The 17,536-nt window shown below is 41.3% G+C and overlaps 2 protein-coding genes across 7 annotated transcripts in view; both read right to left on the reverse strand.

Annotated features, from left to right (window-relative positions):
* Positions 1-4,324: 4,324 nt before the first annotated feature.
* Positions 4,325-17,536, reverse strand: part of LOC121855584 — a 50,938-nt gene continuing 37,726 nt past the window's right edge. For 4 of the 6 annotated variants that reach the window (XM_042350618.1, XM_042350617.1, XM_042350616.1 and 1 more), the window contains one exon: positions 13,967-16,164. In XM_042350618.1, coding sequence (XP_042206552.1) covers positions 14,989-16,164 — 1,176 coding nt within the window. In that variant the 3' untranslated portion in view covers positions 13,967-14,988. Of the gene's footprint in view, positions 5,938-6,810; positions 7,092-13,966; positions 16,165-17,536 lie in introns of those variants that run through there. The other 2 variants (XM_042350619.1, XM_042350620.1) reach the window with 2 other exon arrangements.
* On the reverse strand, positions 10,331-13,494 carry LOC121855585. The gene has a single exon (XM_042350621.1). It carries the CDS (start codon positions 13,029-13,031, stop codon positions 12,192-12,194), a length of 840 nt encoding a protein of 279 aa, XP_042206555.1. The 5' UTR covers positions 13,032-13,494; the 3' UTR covers positions 10,331-12,191.

Here is a 17,536-nt window from a genome sequence, read left to right on the forward strand (position 1 = left end):
GGGCTGGATTAATGACGTAGTGTTGGGAGGAAGGAAGACCACTTTTACGTTGGGGTGACGATCCATAAGTAGGGGCGAGTGTCCAGGTGCGTTGTCAAGGAGCAACAAAATATTGAAAGGAACATTCTGTTGCTCGCAGAATTTCTGCACGTCAGGAACAAAACAGTTGTCAAACCAGAAGAGGGACAGAGAAGAGGACATCCACGCCTTACGTGCGGTTAGCCAGTGGACATTAAGCTTGTTCATGTCCATATTCTTGTAGGCGTGCGGCTTGCGGGCTTTGTGAATCACCGATAACTTTGGTTTACAGGTACCGGAGGCATTGGTGGTAAACAGGACGGTGATGCGTTCCTTCTGCATCTTCCGGCCCCTTACCTTGCTCGCAGACTGGACAACGAAGGTCTTGGAAGGTAACTTTTTCCAGAAAAGACCAGATTCGTCCATGTTAAACACCTGGTCGTCACTGTACTGTCCTTCCTCCATAATCTCACGTAAAAACGGAGGAAAATCTCTAGCCGCCGCACGGTCAGCACTCGCTTCCTCACCAACAATGCTGATGTTGGTGACCTTGTTCCTCCTCTTAAACCTATGCAGCCAACCATGGGAAGCATTGAAGGGTTTGGGCTCTGCAATTCCCAGTTTACGTGTCACTGCTGCGTATAGCTCACGTGCGTACTCCTGCACTGAGCGCGTGTCCACCGCCATGTTGCGTCGCGCCTGACGCACCAAATAACTCACCAGCAAAGTTTCCACTTTTGCCAGCACCCTGTTCTGGCAATACCTGATAGATGAAGCACCTGCAGACTTTGTGATCTTCATGTGCTCCTTTATCTTGGCTGCATCCTTCTTTATTGTACGAATCGTAGATTCGTTGACGCCATGCTGGCGCGCGAGATCAACTTGGCGTCTTCCTTTCTCCAAATCTTGAACAATTTGGTACTTCAGCTCGTAGCTTAATGAACGTCGTGTCTTCTTTGGTTTAGTGCCGCTGGGTCCAGGTAAGGAAAGGTTTCTCTCTGGGGGTGGTGGTCCGGCGGAAGCCATTTTACGGAACAATGGATGCGCGTTAACCCGGCGTGGCCTTGAGGGATGAAACTGCCGCGGCTAGGTCAAGCGTCGTCTCTCCTCCCTCCCTCCCTCCCCGGGGTAGTCACGTCATAATACTTTAAGCCAATTACAGCTAGCAGCAGAGGGGGGTAGGGCTGCATGGCCAATCACAGTCCGAGACGTCATATGACGTCAGTGATAACGCATCAAAGACACACACTGCGCAACCTTACCGCGCCGCTTACCCAAGCGGAGGGAGGAGGAGGGAGAGGCAGGCAGGCAGGCGGGCGGGTGGGTGGCGCGTGGGCAAAATCTAAAAATAGCATCCGAGCCGGACACTCACCGCGTATATGTGGAAAAAACCCGCGTTAAGTGAAAGTTCAGCTTTGGCAAGGCACCGCGTATATGCGAAAACGCGTTAAGTGAAAGCGCGTTAAGCGGGGTAAAACTGTATTTTATTTTTACTTATCATACTACCTACCAAATATCAGCAGTGCTGTACACTAATATCTTATAAACACATTTCTTAAAAATGGAAAATAATTTCCTTTTTATTTTAGTTCTGATGATATGGTATCAGTGTTTAAATAAAACCAACTTTTACAACATTTTTTATTTTAAAACATACACAGATATTCCAGACCAATAACATTTCAAAAATAAGTAAATGAAACAAAAAACAAATATATTACATAAACTTAATTGAAAATTTGTTGCATCACAAACATTGTATTTAATTAAACACCTAGCTACTTCAGAATGTTGTACTGTACAGCATACAGTACATTAAACTAGAAATTGTCTGAACATAAATATCACCTTCACAATGAAAAAGATAAATTTTCCAAGCACTTCATTTAGTCAATGCATCTTACAAAAGCATTTTACTGTCATTATTCACATTTCTTCCTATAAAATTGGCTTGATAACATCATCAGAGTGGACACGTCAATATCTTTCTGTCTCTGAAAATCATCTTGCCTACCCAGTACAGTACTGTAATATTACAATGGTCTCACCAGCTTATTATAGCAGACATACTTGTAGTGGTAAAACTCCCCCTTTTGAACCACAGAAAATACTGAGTTAACTACTGTTAACTCAATTAAGTTCTGCTTTGGTGGTAAGAAATGAAACAACCAAAAGATTGATTCCTAATTACAATATGAGTACTGTACAGTACACTGAAAGTAGGTTCCATAGGCATGAATGCCTGGTAGGCATAGTATGGATACAGCACACTGTATACTAAGCCTTCGGTACACAAGGAGGCAGCATGGCCACTGGCCATTGACCAGTGCTGCATTTGATCGCATTCACTTTAACTTAGGTACCCATTTACCGAGTGTGCCTGGGAATTGAACTACTGACCTCTGAAATAGGACGTGAGTGGTATATCCAATCTAACACCACGCTCCCAGACTCTCAAATCTGCATTAGAGAAAACTGGACATATAGCTACCCTGGGTTCAGGTAAACAATCTTACCTGGGGTCAGCCATCTTTTACTTTAGGCCATCATGTTTAACTTTAACACAAGCTCAACTGAATGCTTATTTTATTTCATAAATGCTATAGTATCTTGATGTTTAAATTAAAAAGAGCTAAACACTACAGGTACATCATTAGTGTTCTCTATGCTCTTACACTTTATGTATTTTACTATTTCACAAAACATACAGTACACCATTCTAAAAAAAAAAAATCCTAAGAAGTGTTCATAATAATGACAAGAAACCATTAAAACCCTTTAACAGGACCATCAATCACCAATGTATTACAGTAAACCCGACATAATCAAAATAGGGAGGGGGGGTAGTCCAGTCCATTAAAGCTAAAAGTCTGTTATATGCAGGTCCAAAATAATAATGGACCCGGTCCATTATATTCCAACTTAGTCTGAAGTGACAATGATCATTTTACCATGCTTGAGGGGTAGTTCACTTGCAAGGTTAAGCCCTAAGCACGGTTGGGTTCCCCCATCCCAGGAGAAAAAATGAGACAAAGAGCTTCTAACACAACTACAGGACTGTATATGGAGGGTTGTGTATTACAACCACTATCATTCTACTTCTGCTTGTTTAGTGGATAACTATAATACCTTTCAGGCACATAACTCAATATATGTCTGTCTGTCAGGTGTGGAGTGATGGTGTTAACGCCTTGGCTGGCCAAGTTCATGAGACCTGCTTACAAATATTTATGGCACTTGATGCACTTGGAATTTTGGTAATTATAATAAATAAAAGCATACTGTATACTGTTTTCATACTGCCCATTGCCCGCTACAGGTGATATATGATTATAATTATTTGTAACTAAAAAATAAAAATAAATAAAATACAGTAAAGCCTCAACTAACGACGGTAATGTGTCCTCCAATATTGCAGTGTAAGGTGAATCATTGTATCGCAAATCATTAATTACCATTAAAAGCAAAAAATAATGAGATGTGTTCGCAAGTGTGACCTTTTCATATCTTTTGTGTGGCTTTTTACCCTCTTTTCCCCCCAAAACAATACAATTAATAAAAATTGCAAACTATATTCTTTAAATAAATGTTTATGAATGCACCTTATACAATATAAATTAATAATAATATGGTCACACAAGAGGAGATGGGACGCCATTGTTTTTGTTAGTGTATACAACGGAGTCCGGGATGATAGTTCTATGTGAGAAAATGAAGAAAATAAGACCCTGGTTGTAGCTGCAGTAAAATTAAAGTAAAAAATAATGAATACCTGTATGTATATTTTAAGTAATATTTAATGTTAATAAATGGAACACTAGAAGTAGCTAACCACTAATGGTAAAGAAATAAAGCAAGACGATTGGGAACGCTAACGTATGTACAGTAAGTGCGTACATGTGAAAACATATCGACATTTCTCTACATATAAATATGAAAGCAACACTTATTTACCGTTATATATGTTTTGAATAATACTTACTAATGTAAAACAAAAATCCAACTCACCAATGGTGGTAAAGTCTAAAACATAAGGGCAGCCAGTGATGTGTGAGTTTTTACTCATTCAATTCTAGCTAAAGCTGTAGCTTTCCACAAAACTGTTGCTGAAACTGAAGTTGTTGTTGAAGCCGCTTATGATACTGAATTTTTATGGTGTAGGCCTTCGAATAGTAAAGCTCTCGAAAGAACCTTGCACAGCTGCTTTCTTTTCTCATACATCTTTATGTAGAGGTCATTTGTGTTTATTTTAATTTTAATGTTTTTTCTGTTAATGGATCCATTTCAGAAAATATGTTCATTGTTTGTTCCATATAATATCCACAGAGACCTCTCACCTTTTTCATAGTTTCTCGGCTAAGCTTATACACTTTCTTTTAGCTTTTGAACCAGCATTACCATCACTTGCTCTCTTGCTCATGTTGAATAGGGTTGCAAAAATGCAGTAAGAAACCTGAAAGTTTTTCTCCTTTTCCTATTCAGATGCGCAAAAACAAAAGGCCCGCCAGTTGCGATTGTTTATACTAGTGATGCTGGCGTCACCACTAATAAGCCCGGCAGCCTCCGTGCACAAGGCGTGTTTTGTTTTGTTTTTATAATACATATCGGGATTTAGTTATTATTGATATGAAAATTTATTTATTTTTCTAATTTTGTCGTAAATACAAAGAAAATAATGGCGTAAATTGAATTGGGTCCTAAATTAACCAGGGTCTTAGATATGAATCATCGTTAGTAGAACAGTCATTGTCAGAGGCTTTACTGTGCTTATAATTAAAATAAAACGTTATTGTATCGTTTTTATTACTTATTATCATCCAAAGAACATTTGGAGATAAAATTAACAAAATCAAACAACAACTGGTTTTAGCCATCTGCTCCACTATTACCAAAAATATATTATTGTATTATTATTTAGAAAGTAAAACAAGCACTCAACTGAGTTTGTTTGAATGTATGGAAGGAAAGCTTGAGGTCACCTACTGGTTGGCCTGAGGCAACAGAACAACAGACCTTGGGAAAGAAATTTTAACCTGACCAGGATCCAGGAATCCAGAAAATCTTCAAACTGATTTGGTCTTGATCCCAAGGGTCCATACTATAGAAGTTCAGTTGCAAAAAATATAAAATGAACTTAACCAAGTTTAACTTTACTTAAAACTGTTTGTACTTAATGTATGTACAGTAATTATATAGCAGATGTAACTGATCAAGCAGCACCTGGATCAGCACAGTACATTACTGCAATGCTCCAAAGAAGATGTCAAGGTAGTGCTGGTAAATGGACACAAAATGCATAGTTGAATGTTCACTACACTATCACAATAATGGATGAAAAAAACAATACTTTGAGCACATCATAAGCAATAATGATCCACTAACCTTCAGCTTCCTCAGGTGGAAGTTCATTGTCTTACTGACTATTTGAGAATGAAACTTGCTGTTAGTTTTTTCTTTGAATTTGGTGGTAAGTACAGTACACATCTGTTATGAAGTACTCCCAAAGAACTCCCTTTAATTTTGTGAGAAAATTACCAAAAACTCAAGTATTTAACGATAATTCTGTTTTCCAACAAAATGTTATTCTGGTGATATGGTGAACAGTTCTTAGTATTGTACATTATGTCTTCGAAGAAGGTTCACAGTTTCAAAATGATCTTCAAATATTAATTAATAGATCTAATATGTTTAATTAATTATTTTCATCACTTTGTGTGAATATTATTATTCGGTGACGAATATTTTTTCCTGTGAATATTTCTTGTGATTAGAAAATGCAAGACACTTTTATATTGTTGCACATGTCAGCACACTGTCCTTAAGTTACAGACAAACAATAAAGAATCACTACATCCCAACCTTTTCTAACCATCTTTTATATTTTAAAGGTGGTGCGCTGTACTGAACCTTTCCATCACCCTGCCAAGAAAATAAAGGGGAATTACAGTATTGTATGATGAAATCTCTGAATAAAATTATTTAAATCTAGTGTCACAAATACAGTACACACACTAATTAATTTTCTCACTTATATCTGAACATTTATAAAACTGCAAACTTGGAGGAATAACCAAGGATCTAGAATATGGGTGTTGGGACACCTGAAAAGTAAATTAGTATATATCTGGACAAATATACTGTACATGGTTGAGGAGAACATAAAAGAATTAAAGAGACCTGACAATACAATACAATACAACTTCAATAATTTTGGAAACCAAAAAGTAAAATTTTAATTTAGGTCCTTTAGAAGATAGCCAATCATCACCACCATCTCATAACTCAGAGGTCATTTCTCACAACCTCAGCCCATGTCATTCTTGGACTACCTTATATCTTTGTGTACAAGATGATGATGTAATAAAGTATTCTGCCACTGAGTTGTGCTATAATATCATTTGGAAGACTTTCTACCTCAGGTATGCTACAAAAACTGAATTAGTACATAAAATTATACAGTATATTGAGAGACACTGAAGTCCAGATAATGTAAACTGAAGGACACGGGTCAACATCTTAGATAACCTACCTTAATTGCTTAAAAATTTGTATTATTATATGTTTGGGGGACTTTATTTTTTCATAGGAATGTATCACCCTTTATATAATTGGTAGTCAATGGGGAAAAGGGGCTTTGATTTACGAAAATTTGATTTATGAAAGGTTTTTCAGGAATAAATGTATCTATTTCATAAATCTAAGTAGTATCATAGCCTGTTAACTATAGGTTCTGTCGAAGTTAACTAGGCTGGAACGTTTATATTTTATTGGGTATTAGTAGCAAAACCCAAGTTGTATGTTATCCATTTATTCAGGAACAACTTAGACAATTCCAAAGTGTAAATCAACCGTAACTTATCACTGTAACTATGAGTGTTAAGAGAAGGACGGAGGTTATGTAAATAGACCTGCTTAAAGACGTCCTTTCTATGTGAGGCGTTGAGGGAGAGTGAGGCCTCAGGGCATCAGTGCCCCAATCGCCAAGCCCTTTCAATGCTGTAACCGCCATCCGGGCGGTTAAAGGATTAATCAGACTTTTCACGTTAAACTCGAACATTATAATTCGGGCAAACCTGTTGAATACAATTCATTTTAGTATTTCAAATAAATCATACATAGGCACTCCTACATAAATGTTTAATCCAATATATATTTACATAACAATCATAGCTATGTAATTAGTCTAATCTTAACACTTACAATGAGTACTTAAGTTGCCATATTTCTATATTGTCACAATGATAAATGATGCAATGGACACAGTCTACCTGTGTACACAATAAGTACTAGTTAAACTTACGTGTTGAAAGTCTAGAGAGAAACCAGGTTAGGTGTTGCTTCTAGGGTATGGGTAGCTAAAATGCCAGCCCGATCGCCTTGCCCACCCTGGCTGGTCGGCGAGGGGCCGAGTCAGGTGATTATAATTACCGTATATACACGTCTATAACCCCCCCCCCTCGTTTATAGGTCGACCCTGATTTTTTTACCAAGAAATCGTTAATTTATGATATTCCTCGTTTATAGGTCGACCCAAGTTTTTGAGGGTAATGGAACAACAAAACCTTCAGTAAAAACACTGAAACACAGAGTGCCGAAGGCAAATTGTTTACCATTTATTATTACGACACTTTACACTGAAACGCAGGTAGTTTCAACAAAAATATTGTATATCTCCATTCAAGTATTTATTCAAGTCAATTAAGAGGGAATATTATTGTAATACAACAGTTTTTTTAACTGAAAACCATTCGAAAAGCGATAACAGTAACATCTTTTGAACGAAAGAAAGCGAGTCATTGTTTTCGTCACGATTTTATCCCACTTTCTACTGTAATACGTACATCATTCCAGCAAAAATATTACATTTCCGTGAATGTATTATATCAAGCACAGTATGAATAGAATATCATTGTAATATAACAGTATTTTAACTGAAAACTATTAAAAAAACGAGTAACATCTCAAGAACATCGGAAGCTTAGGTAAAGTCTTTTGTTTTTGTCATGTATTTTATCCTATTTTACATTAAAATACATCACGTTTCAGCAAAACTACTATTTATTTCCAAGAATATATTCATTCAGGCACAGTTTAGGTAACATATACATGTGATGTAACAGTTTTTTAACTGAAAACGATTCGAAAAACACGTACCCTCTAGCCCTGTTCAAGGAGAGGACTGGGAGTGGCTGTTTTGTTGCTGATGACAAGGAAAATGATTTTCATGGGTTTTAATGAAAATATTCAGGAATATGGTATCGTAGTATTTATTCAAGTCAATTAGGATAGAATATTATTGTAATACAACAGTTTTCTAACTGAAAACCATTCGAAAAGCAATTACAGTAACATCTTTTAAACGAAAGAAAGCGAAAGTCATTGTTTTCATCACGATTTTATCCCACTTTCCACTGTAATACGTACGTCATTTCAGCAAAAATATTTCATTTCCGTGAATGCATTATATCAAGCACAGTATGAATAGAATATCATTGTAATATAACAGTATTTTAACCGAAAACTATTAAAAAAAAGAGTAACCTTTCTTGAACATCGGAAGGTTGGGTAAAATCTTTTGTTTTCGTCATGTATTTTATCCTATTTTACATTAAAATACATCACGTTTCAGCAAAACTACTATTTATTTCGGAGAATATATTCATTCAGGCACAGTTTAGGTTAAATATACATGTGATGTAACAGTTTTTTAACTGAATACGATTCGAAAATCACATGTACCGTCTAGCTGATACACAATAGTTGGTGGCGCGTCATGCATCGTTGTAAACAATAGGAAGTTGAAGTGGATTACCGGGTATTATATTAAGTGTGAAATATCGAAAAGGTTTTTATTACCAGTATTTTTTGTAGATCAATGAGTACTGTGATACCATATATGATAGATATAAGAACAGCACCATCCCATCTATTGTTAAAATAATAAACAAATCCTGATTTATGTACTGTACAGCCCTGTAAATGTATTCACTGCATATTATATCATTATGTCTAAATCAAATGTAAGTCTGTATATTTTCAGCCACCGGCTGCAACTCTATCAATAAACCTTTATTATTATTATTATTATTATTATTAAGTTAGACTGTGCTAAGAACTTCAACATAGACTACTGAAAACACGTTGTAAGGTAATTTAGCCTATTGTAAGTTGGTGAGCTTCATCTGCTGAAAGAACTGCACAACTTGTCATTACTAATTGGTACATATTTTACATTTCCATTGTTTACTGACAGTAGATGGTAAATATTTTTCATGTCTGAAGCTAAAAGTTGCTCCTCGCCCTTCCCATCAGGCACGGGTTCAACCTAACAAAACTATTACACATGTAGAGGCCGACCCCCAATTTTTTGCCTAAAAATTTGGTCTTAAAAACTCGAACTACACACGAGTATATACGATATACATAAACAAGCTGCCCTTACACACTCCAACCTCCTCTGGGCCTCTCACCTCCACCATCTCAATACTCTATATACAGTGGGGTATGCTATAACGAACGTAATTGGTTCCAGAACCTCGTTCGTTATAGCATTCGTTCGTTATAGGATTAATCCGTTCCAGGCCCCCAAATACCACTACTTAACACTGGAAAAATTCTGTGGAAAATGTAAAAAATACGGTACTTTATCTTACCTTAGTGTTATTCAGCATGCAGGTACCCCTAAACACTGGCACATCACTATCACTTCCACTGGGAGTCTTGGCTTTAAGGTCCTCAAACAATTGTCTGGCCTTCTCACAAATTATAGCTTCACTAATGTTACCACCTGCCATTTCTTTCTCCTTTATCCACACTAAGAGTAAATTTTCCATCTCTTCAATCACATTACACTTTGCTTTGCTAAGTCTAAAGATTCCCTTAGCCACTTGCACAGTTTTTAACTCCTCTTTATTCTTCAAAATCGTACATATAGTCGATTTAGCCATCCCATATTCATCACTAAGTTTTGCAATGCTTCTTCCATTCTCACGTTTCTTTATAATTTCTTTCTTAGTTTCAAGGGTTATTAGCTTTCTCACTCGCTTTGGACGACTCATTGTTACAATTGTATACTTGTATAACAAAATAGTTATACAAATAACGCAAATTTCCACATCAAAAGACGAAATTTCAACAATAACAGTGGTGCACTGGCTACACAATGAGACAAAGATGGCACCTGACGCTCTTGTTGTGGGTCGCGGTACAACAATATTCATGCGCCAGGCGAAATAGTCCCGTATTCATCCGCGTTCGTTGTAGGAGTTGCGTTCGTTATAGCATTCTCAATTTTATAGGTAAAACCGTTCGTTATAGGAATATTCGTAGTAGGATCCGTTCGTTATAGCATACCCCACTGTACTGTATATGGGCAGGCACACCCAATAAACATGACTAGACTTACAACAAGCATAATTTTGTCACAGGTCGCAGCATTGTGGACGTCGTCGTCTTAACCACTGCCTGTCGTACAAGTCCATCCTCGCCAGCCTTGACTTCCATCACTCGACCAAGGTGCCATTTGTTGCGTGGACTATTTGCGTCTGCTATAATGATTAGGTCACCAGGGCAAAGTTGCGCCGTGGTCTGAAATGCACTTGTCGAGTTCTGAGTTGAGGGAGGTACTCCGTCAGCCAGCGCTTCCAAAATTGATCTGCAAGGTACTGGACATACTTCCACCTTCTGTGGTATGATTCGCCTATTGACCTTCCACGTAAGGGAAGATTACCCTTTCAACTTAAGAGCAAAAGATCAGCAGGAGTGAGAGCCTTTGGTTCATTTGGAGTATTTGGAACCAGGGTGATTGGCCTCTCGTTAACTATGGCTTCCACTTCACAGAACAGTGTTTGCAGACATTCATCGTCTAAAACTTGTGAGCCCATAATCGCCTGCAGAACCTTCTTTACTGTGCAAATCTGCCTTTCCCATACTCCCCCCATGTATGGGGCAGCTGGTGGATTGAAGACCCAGTCAATATCTGCTTTCAGTAAGGCACCTCTGAGTCTGTCATCTTGCTCCCAACTTTTCACAGCCAATTTGAGCTCTTTGGCTGCCCGTACCATGTTTGTCCCATTATCTGACCTAATACGCTCTGGTGTACCTCTGCGTCGTGAGAACCTTGATATTGCATTGAGGAAAGCATCTGCGTCTAATGAGGCCAAGACTTCTAGAGGAACAGCCCTAATAGTTAGACATGTAAACAGACATCCCCAGCGCTTGACCTGTTTCCTCCCTACCTTGATAATGAAGGGACCAAAACAGTCCGTTCCAGTGTAAGCAAATGGTGCCTTTCCAGGCGTGACACGATCTATTGGTAAGTCAGCTTGCTTTTGATGCCGACTTCTCCAATTGTTCCGTCGGCACACTACACAGCGTCGTATGATTCTATCAAGCAAGCGTCTGCCCTGGGGAATCCAATACCTTTGCCTCACAAACGCCATCGTGTATTCTCGTCCAGCATGTCCGGCTCTCTCTTCGTGCATCGCCCGCACTATGATTTCAGTGATGTGGTGGTCTCTAGGCAGCAAGATTGGCTCCTCGCCACTTCGCCCAAGAAGGGTTCCTTTAATTCTTCCCTTTGATCTGAGCAACGTTCGCTCGTCCAAGTAAGGTTCCAGTTTATATAGCTTATTGCCCTTCGGCAGCTCACCCTTTATGACAGTTTGGATTTCTTTCTCATAAGCCTCTTTCTGCACCAATCTTATAATTGTCTGCTCAGCCGACTGTAGTTCCTCGGTGCTTAGCCTCTTCAGTTTGAGGCGCAGGTCTGCAGTCCTTATACTGGATCCGAGCCACCAAATGAACCTTTTAATCCATGCCACCCCTTTCACCAAGCGGTACCATGATGAGTACCTGAGCCGCAGTTTGGCGAGGGACCATTTTGAATGCTCGCTCACTGCCAGAGCAACTACAGATCTCTGGTGTACTTCTCCTTTCACCTCCAGTAAGTCGTTCAGAACTGCTGGCAGTTCCTTTCCCTTTGGCCACCGTTCTTCAACACTGAGTAGAAAGTCAGCACCTCGTATCCACCGAGATTCTGCAACCAGGTCCAGGACAGGTAATCCCCTAGTTGCATCATCTGCTGGATTCAGCGATGTGCCGACATGTCTCCACTGGTCAGTTCTTAATAGCTCTTGTATGACTGCTATCCTGTTGGCTACAAACGTCTGAAATCATCTGCTCGAATTGGCAGTGTACTGCAAAACTAGCATGCTATCCGTCCAAAAATAAGATTCGTGTATGGTCATGGTCGTTTCTCGGCGAATCGTTCGATCAGCGTTCACTGCCAAGACAGCTGCACAAAGTTCCAGTCTTGGTATTGTCAGTTGCTTGAGTGGGGCCAGCTTGGCCCGTCCGTACACGAAAGAGCACTGGATACTTCCGCTAGAGTCTACCATTCTCAGATAAGTCACTGCACCGTAAGCAACCTGCGATGCATCGCAGAATGTGTGCAACTGTGCTGAGATGATTTCTTGAGCGCATGCTGTTTTTAGGCATCTGGGTACGCTTAATTTCCCTAGGTGGGCCAGTTCTCCTAGCCAGGTGCTCCAGGTCGTGTGATTAACAGCCGACAAAGGTTCATCCCACCCTAATCGAAGCCTGCATTCACACTGAAATAATATTATAACCCTGATGATGAATGGTGCCACGAACCCCGGTGGGTCATAAATAGAACTGACCAGGCTTAGTACTCCCCTCCTGGTCGCTGGCCTTGAGTTTGGTTGCACCTTGATGGCGAGCTGATCACCTTCCAGGAGCCACCTAACCCCCAGGGCTCGCTCCATTGGCAATTTGTCTTGCCTCAGATCAATTTCCTTCAGTGCATTTTGCCTCTCCTCCGGTGGGATGGTAGCCAACACTCCTTTGTGATTACTGGCCCACTTAGTTAACCGAAATCCTCCACACGCCAACAGTCTTCTAAGCTGACACGCTAACATTGATGCTTCATTTGATGAGTCCAGCGACATGAGTAGGTCGTCAAAGTAGAAGTTGACTTCCACTTGCGCCACCATGTCGGGAAACTCGGATCTGTGGTCTTGAAATGTGCGCCGGAGAGCTTAAGTTGCACATGAAGGGCTCCACACCCCACCAAAGATGTGCACCTTTGTTACCACAAGCAGTAATGAGAAGGATGACACAAACATTTTGTTAGGCTCTAAGTCATGTCACGTTTATTGGGTGTGCCTACCTGTATACAATATATAGAGTGTTGAGATGGTTGAAGATGAGAGACCCAGAGGAGGTGAGGTGTTGGGCGGTAGTAAGGGAGCTTGTTTGTGTATAATCACCTGACTAAGACTTTGCCCATCGAGAGAGGGTTGGGGAGGCGACAGCAGGGTATCGGCACTGTAGCTATTCAGACGACAGAGGCAACACCTTACCTGGTTTCTCTTGAGACTTTCAACATGTAAGTTTAACTGGTACTTATTGTGTACACAGGTAGACGTGTCCATTGCATCGTTTATCATTGTGACAACATAAAATATGGCAAATTAAGTACTCATTGTAAGTGTTAAGATTAGACTAATTACATAGCTATGATTGTCATGTATGATTTAGTTTAAATACTAAAATGAATTGTATTCTATACTAAAATGAATTGTATTCAACAGGTTTGATCGAATTACAATATTCGAGTTTGATGTCACAAGTCTGATTATCCTTTAACCGCCTGACTGGCGGTTATAACCTTCATCCTGTAAATTACTGGCTCTCTACTCAGGTCCCCATTCTCCCACCAGAGGAATCTTAACGCATCTCGATGTTCTGGCGGTACATGGATTTGATGGTACATAGCCTCCACATCTGCCATGCTGGCTGTAGTTCCTTGGCGAAATCTAAACAGGATTCCAAGTAATTTGTTGTTGAAGTCTGGACCTTGTAGTACCTGGTCGTTCAGTGATGTCCTTTTATGTTTGGCTGCACAGTCAAAAACTGTGCGTACTTTGTTTGGCTTATTTGGGTTCAACACCGGGTGATGAGGCAGATACTGTACCAGACCAGTCCAGTATCTGACTCCAACTGGAACTTAGGCACTGATTCAGCATATCCTTCAGCAGCAGTTTATTTATTTCCTCTATGTATCCTTGTCGCAGCCGTGCGTCCTTGGATAGTCTCCTTCGAAGCCCATCTAGTCGACGCTCCGCCATGGCCTTGTTGTTTGGGAGTTCCGGGTTCTCATTACGGAACGGTATGGGAAATTGGTAATGCCCATTAGTTTTGATGCCTGTCTCTGACCATAGCCTCAACACTCTTTTGTCCACAAGTGAATGAGCTGCTGACTGCAAGGCTCCTGTGTCCCCACTTTCCAGCTCCCAAAAAAGCTTAACTTGTCTTTCCAGACGGGTTTCAGGACTCACGACAGTTTCGGTCATCAGGCATCCTAACATGCAAACTCCTTGTGCATCTTGGTGCCCCACCGGTCCATTCACTGTCCAACCCAGTCGCGTTTGTATGGCGAATGGCATTCCATCCCTTCTTGCTCTGACCTCCAAGGGTACCAGGGCCTGTGGCACATCTTGTCCTATCAGAATTTCTATGCTGCTTGCTCTGCAATTCTGGTAATTCCACACCTCGCAGATGGGCCCACCTTGAGATATCACTTGTGTTCGCTACTTAGTTGTGCAGCATTGTGGGGAAATTTTGTATATGCAGCATTGTGGGGAAATTTTGTATAACGAGTACTTTCGGGATAAGTATGGTTCTGCCTCGTTTCATGCCTGCGCCAACCACTTCTAGATCTACCTCCGCTGACTCGAGTATCGTCTCTTGGGCAAGTGTACCCATGGTTACCAGGGTAGGTGTCCCTTTCACCCTTAGTTTCTGTGCCAGATCTTTGGTGCAATATGACCTGTTGCTGCCTGAGTCCAAGAGAGCTAAAGTTCTGATGTGATTTCGTTGGTGTGAGTCCTTTCCCCGAATCTTCACACTCACTATGGGCAGTATAATCTTGGCATTTTTCGTCGATAGTCAGATGTCGCTTTCGCAGCTGTATGGGTTTTCATAGCCGTCCTTTGTCCATGTAGCATAGACATGGCCTATTTTTCCGGCCATGTACGAACTGTCGTTGGCTTTCTGGGCCATGCCAGCATCAGAGGTGCCTGCCATTGACTCCTTTTTCACAAGACCTTGAAAATTTCGCTTCACGCCACCCTTGCTTGTGTTTGACATACTTGCAGTGAGTGCCTCCCTTCGTTCTTGATGCAACATTCTAGAATGCTTCTCTTTGCACCCATCAGTGCCACACCTGTAGCGTGACCAACACTGACCAACAAGGTGGCTCACTCTCAGACACAAGAAACAGCAACGTAATCCTTTTACCGTCTCTAACCTCTCCCTCACTGACATGCTCCGGAATTCGTCGCACCCTGCTAATCCATGTGCTCTGGAACACAGTGGGCACGAGCCTTTTCCAGAGCTTGTTTCCCCTCCATTGCCTTTCGCTTCACTGATAGTCACTAGGCCCACGGCACGTTTGCTTGACGATGATCCTTCTGGTCTTTTCTTACTTCCTTCTTGACTGTCCTCGCTTGATAGCAGAGCCATGTCATCCATCGTCACCGCTTTCTCCAAATATAGCGCTAACCACTTCACCAGCCCCGTTCTGTGTCCTGTCGACTTCTGATAATTCCGTACATCATCCACACAGCGTTCCCTCAATTTGGGGGGAAGCTTAACCACCAGCGTTCTGAAGGTCTTCCTTGTTTCAAGTTCAGACATCAAGTTCAGATTCTCCAGATGGCTTACTGCACCCCATAGTTGAGATGCCAGTTTTCGCAGCCCTTCGTCGTCGAACGCCCCGACTGAGCGAGCATCTATGAGCCTTTTCACCAGCTGGTCCGCATATGCATACTTATCTCCAAACCTTGTCTCCAGGATCTTGATTGCCTTGTTGTAGGCTTGGTCTGGCTCTAGACAGTCGCATCCCATGATTGCTTGATGTAACTCTTCTCCTTCACAAGCATCCATGAGCAGTTGGTACTTGTACTTCTCTGGCACGGCCGCATTTGTCATGTATTGACGTAGGGCATGCATAAAGGTCCAAAACTCCGCCCGACCTTGTCCTTTAAACTTGGGAAGGGTGGCTTGCTGCATACGCATCATAGCCACTAACTCTCTTATTTCTTCACCCTTCCCTGATTCTCCCTGTGGATGCATAATTGTGATTTGAGGCACTTTGTTTGCAAGCATTAGCAGTAAAGATGATGGCATTATCCATTTATTCAGGAACAACTAAGACAATTCCAAAGTGTAAATCAACCATAACTTATCACTGTAACTGTGAGTGTTAAGAGAAGGACAGAGGCTATGTAAATAGACCTGCTTAAAGACATCCTTTCCATGCGAGGCGTAGAGGGAGAGTGAGGCCTCAGGGCGTCAGTGCCCCGATTGCCCGGCCCTTTCAATGCTGACCTAAGCTGTCTCTGGCCATACCTTATAAGGAAGGGTGCCAACCAGATGCCATCAAGATGCCTCCTCATAGCCAGTGGAAAGTTACAGGGGATGATTATATATATAAATCAATATGTAATTAACCCATTTATAAAATCTTTCTGTTGATGAAACAGGGGCCATTACAGTAGTGTACAGTAATACCCCGCTTTACTCGGTTTCACTTTACGCGATTCTACATTTACGCGGTACCTCGCCAGGATCGGACTTTCACTTTACGCGATCCATCTACCCACATACGCGAAGAGTGTCTGGCGCGACGCTATTTTTAGATTCGACCCTCCCGCCTGGGCAAGCCGCGCGGTAAGGTTGCGCAGTGGATGTCTCTGTTGTGTTATCGGTGACATCATATGACATATCGGACTGTGATTGGGCCATGCATCCTTACCTCCCTCCACTGCTAGCTGTGATTGGTTTAAAGTAATATGACGTGTCCACCCGCGGGAGGGAGGAAAGACGACGCTTGACCTAGCCGCGTCAGTTGCATCCCTCCAGGCCACACCGTGTAAACCAGTATCCATTGTTCTGTAAAATGGCTTCCGCCGGACCACCGCCCCCAGAGAGAAACCTTGCATTACCTGGACCCAGCCGCCCTAAGCCAAAGAAGATACGACATTCCCTAAGCTACGAAGAGAAATACAAGATCCTTCAAGAGTTGGAGAAAGGAACACGTCAAGCTGATCTCGCGCGCCAGCATGGAGTCAACGAATCTACGATTCGTACTATTAAGAAGGATGCAGCCAAGATCAAAGAACATGAGAATCACAAAGTCTGCAGGTGCTTCAATGATCAAGTATTGCCAGAACAAGGTGCTGCTAAAGGTTGAAAATTTGCTGGCAAGTTACTTGATTCGTCAGGCGCGACGCAACATGACGGTGGACACGCGATCCATTCAAGAGTACGCCCGTGAACTGTACACAGCAGTGTCACGTAAGATGGGAATTGCAGAGCCCAAACCCTTCAATGCTTCCTCTGGTTGGCTGCATAGGTTTAAGAAGAGGAACAAGATCACTAACATCAACATTGGTGGTGAAGAAGTGAGTGCTGACTGTGTGGCGGCTAGAGA

This window comes from Homarus americanus, unplaced genomic scaffold, assembly GCF_018991925.1.
Source record: "Homarus americanus isolate GMGI-L3 unplaced genomic scaffold, GMGI_Hamer_2.0 scaffold48406, whole genome shotgun sequence".
NCBI lineage: Eukaryota > Metazoa > Arthropoda > Malacostraca > Decapoda > Nephropidae > Homarus > Homarus americanus.

Bases quoted from the DNA above. Each gene is read 5' to 3' on its own strand.
- LOC121855585 (XM_042350621.1), bottom strand. From the start codon at position 13,031: ATGGTGGCGCAAGTGGAAGTCAACTTCTACTTTGACGACCTACTCATG.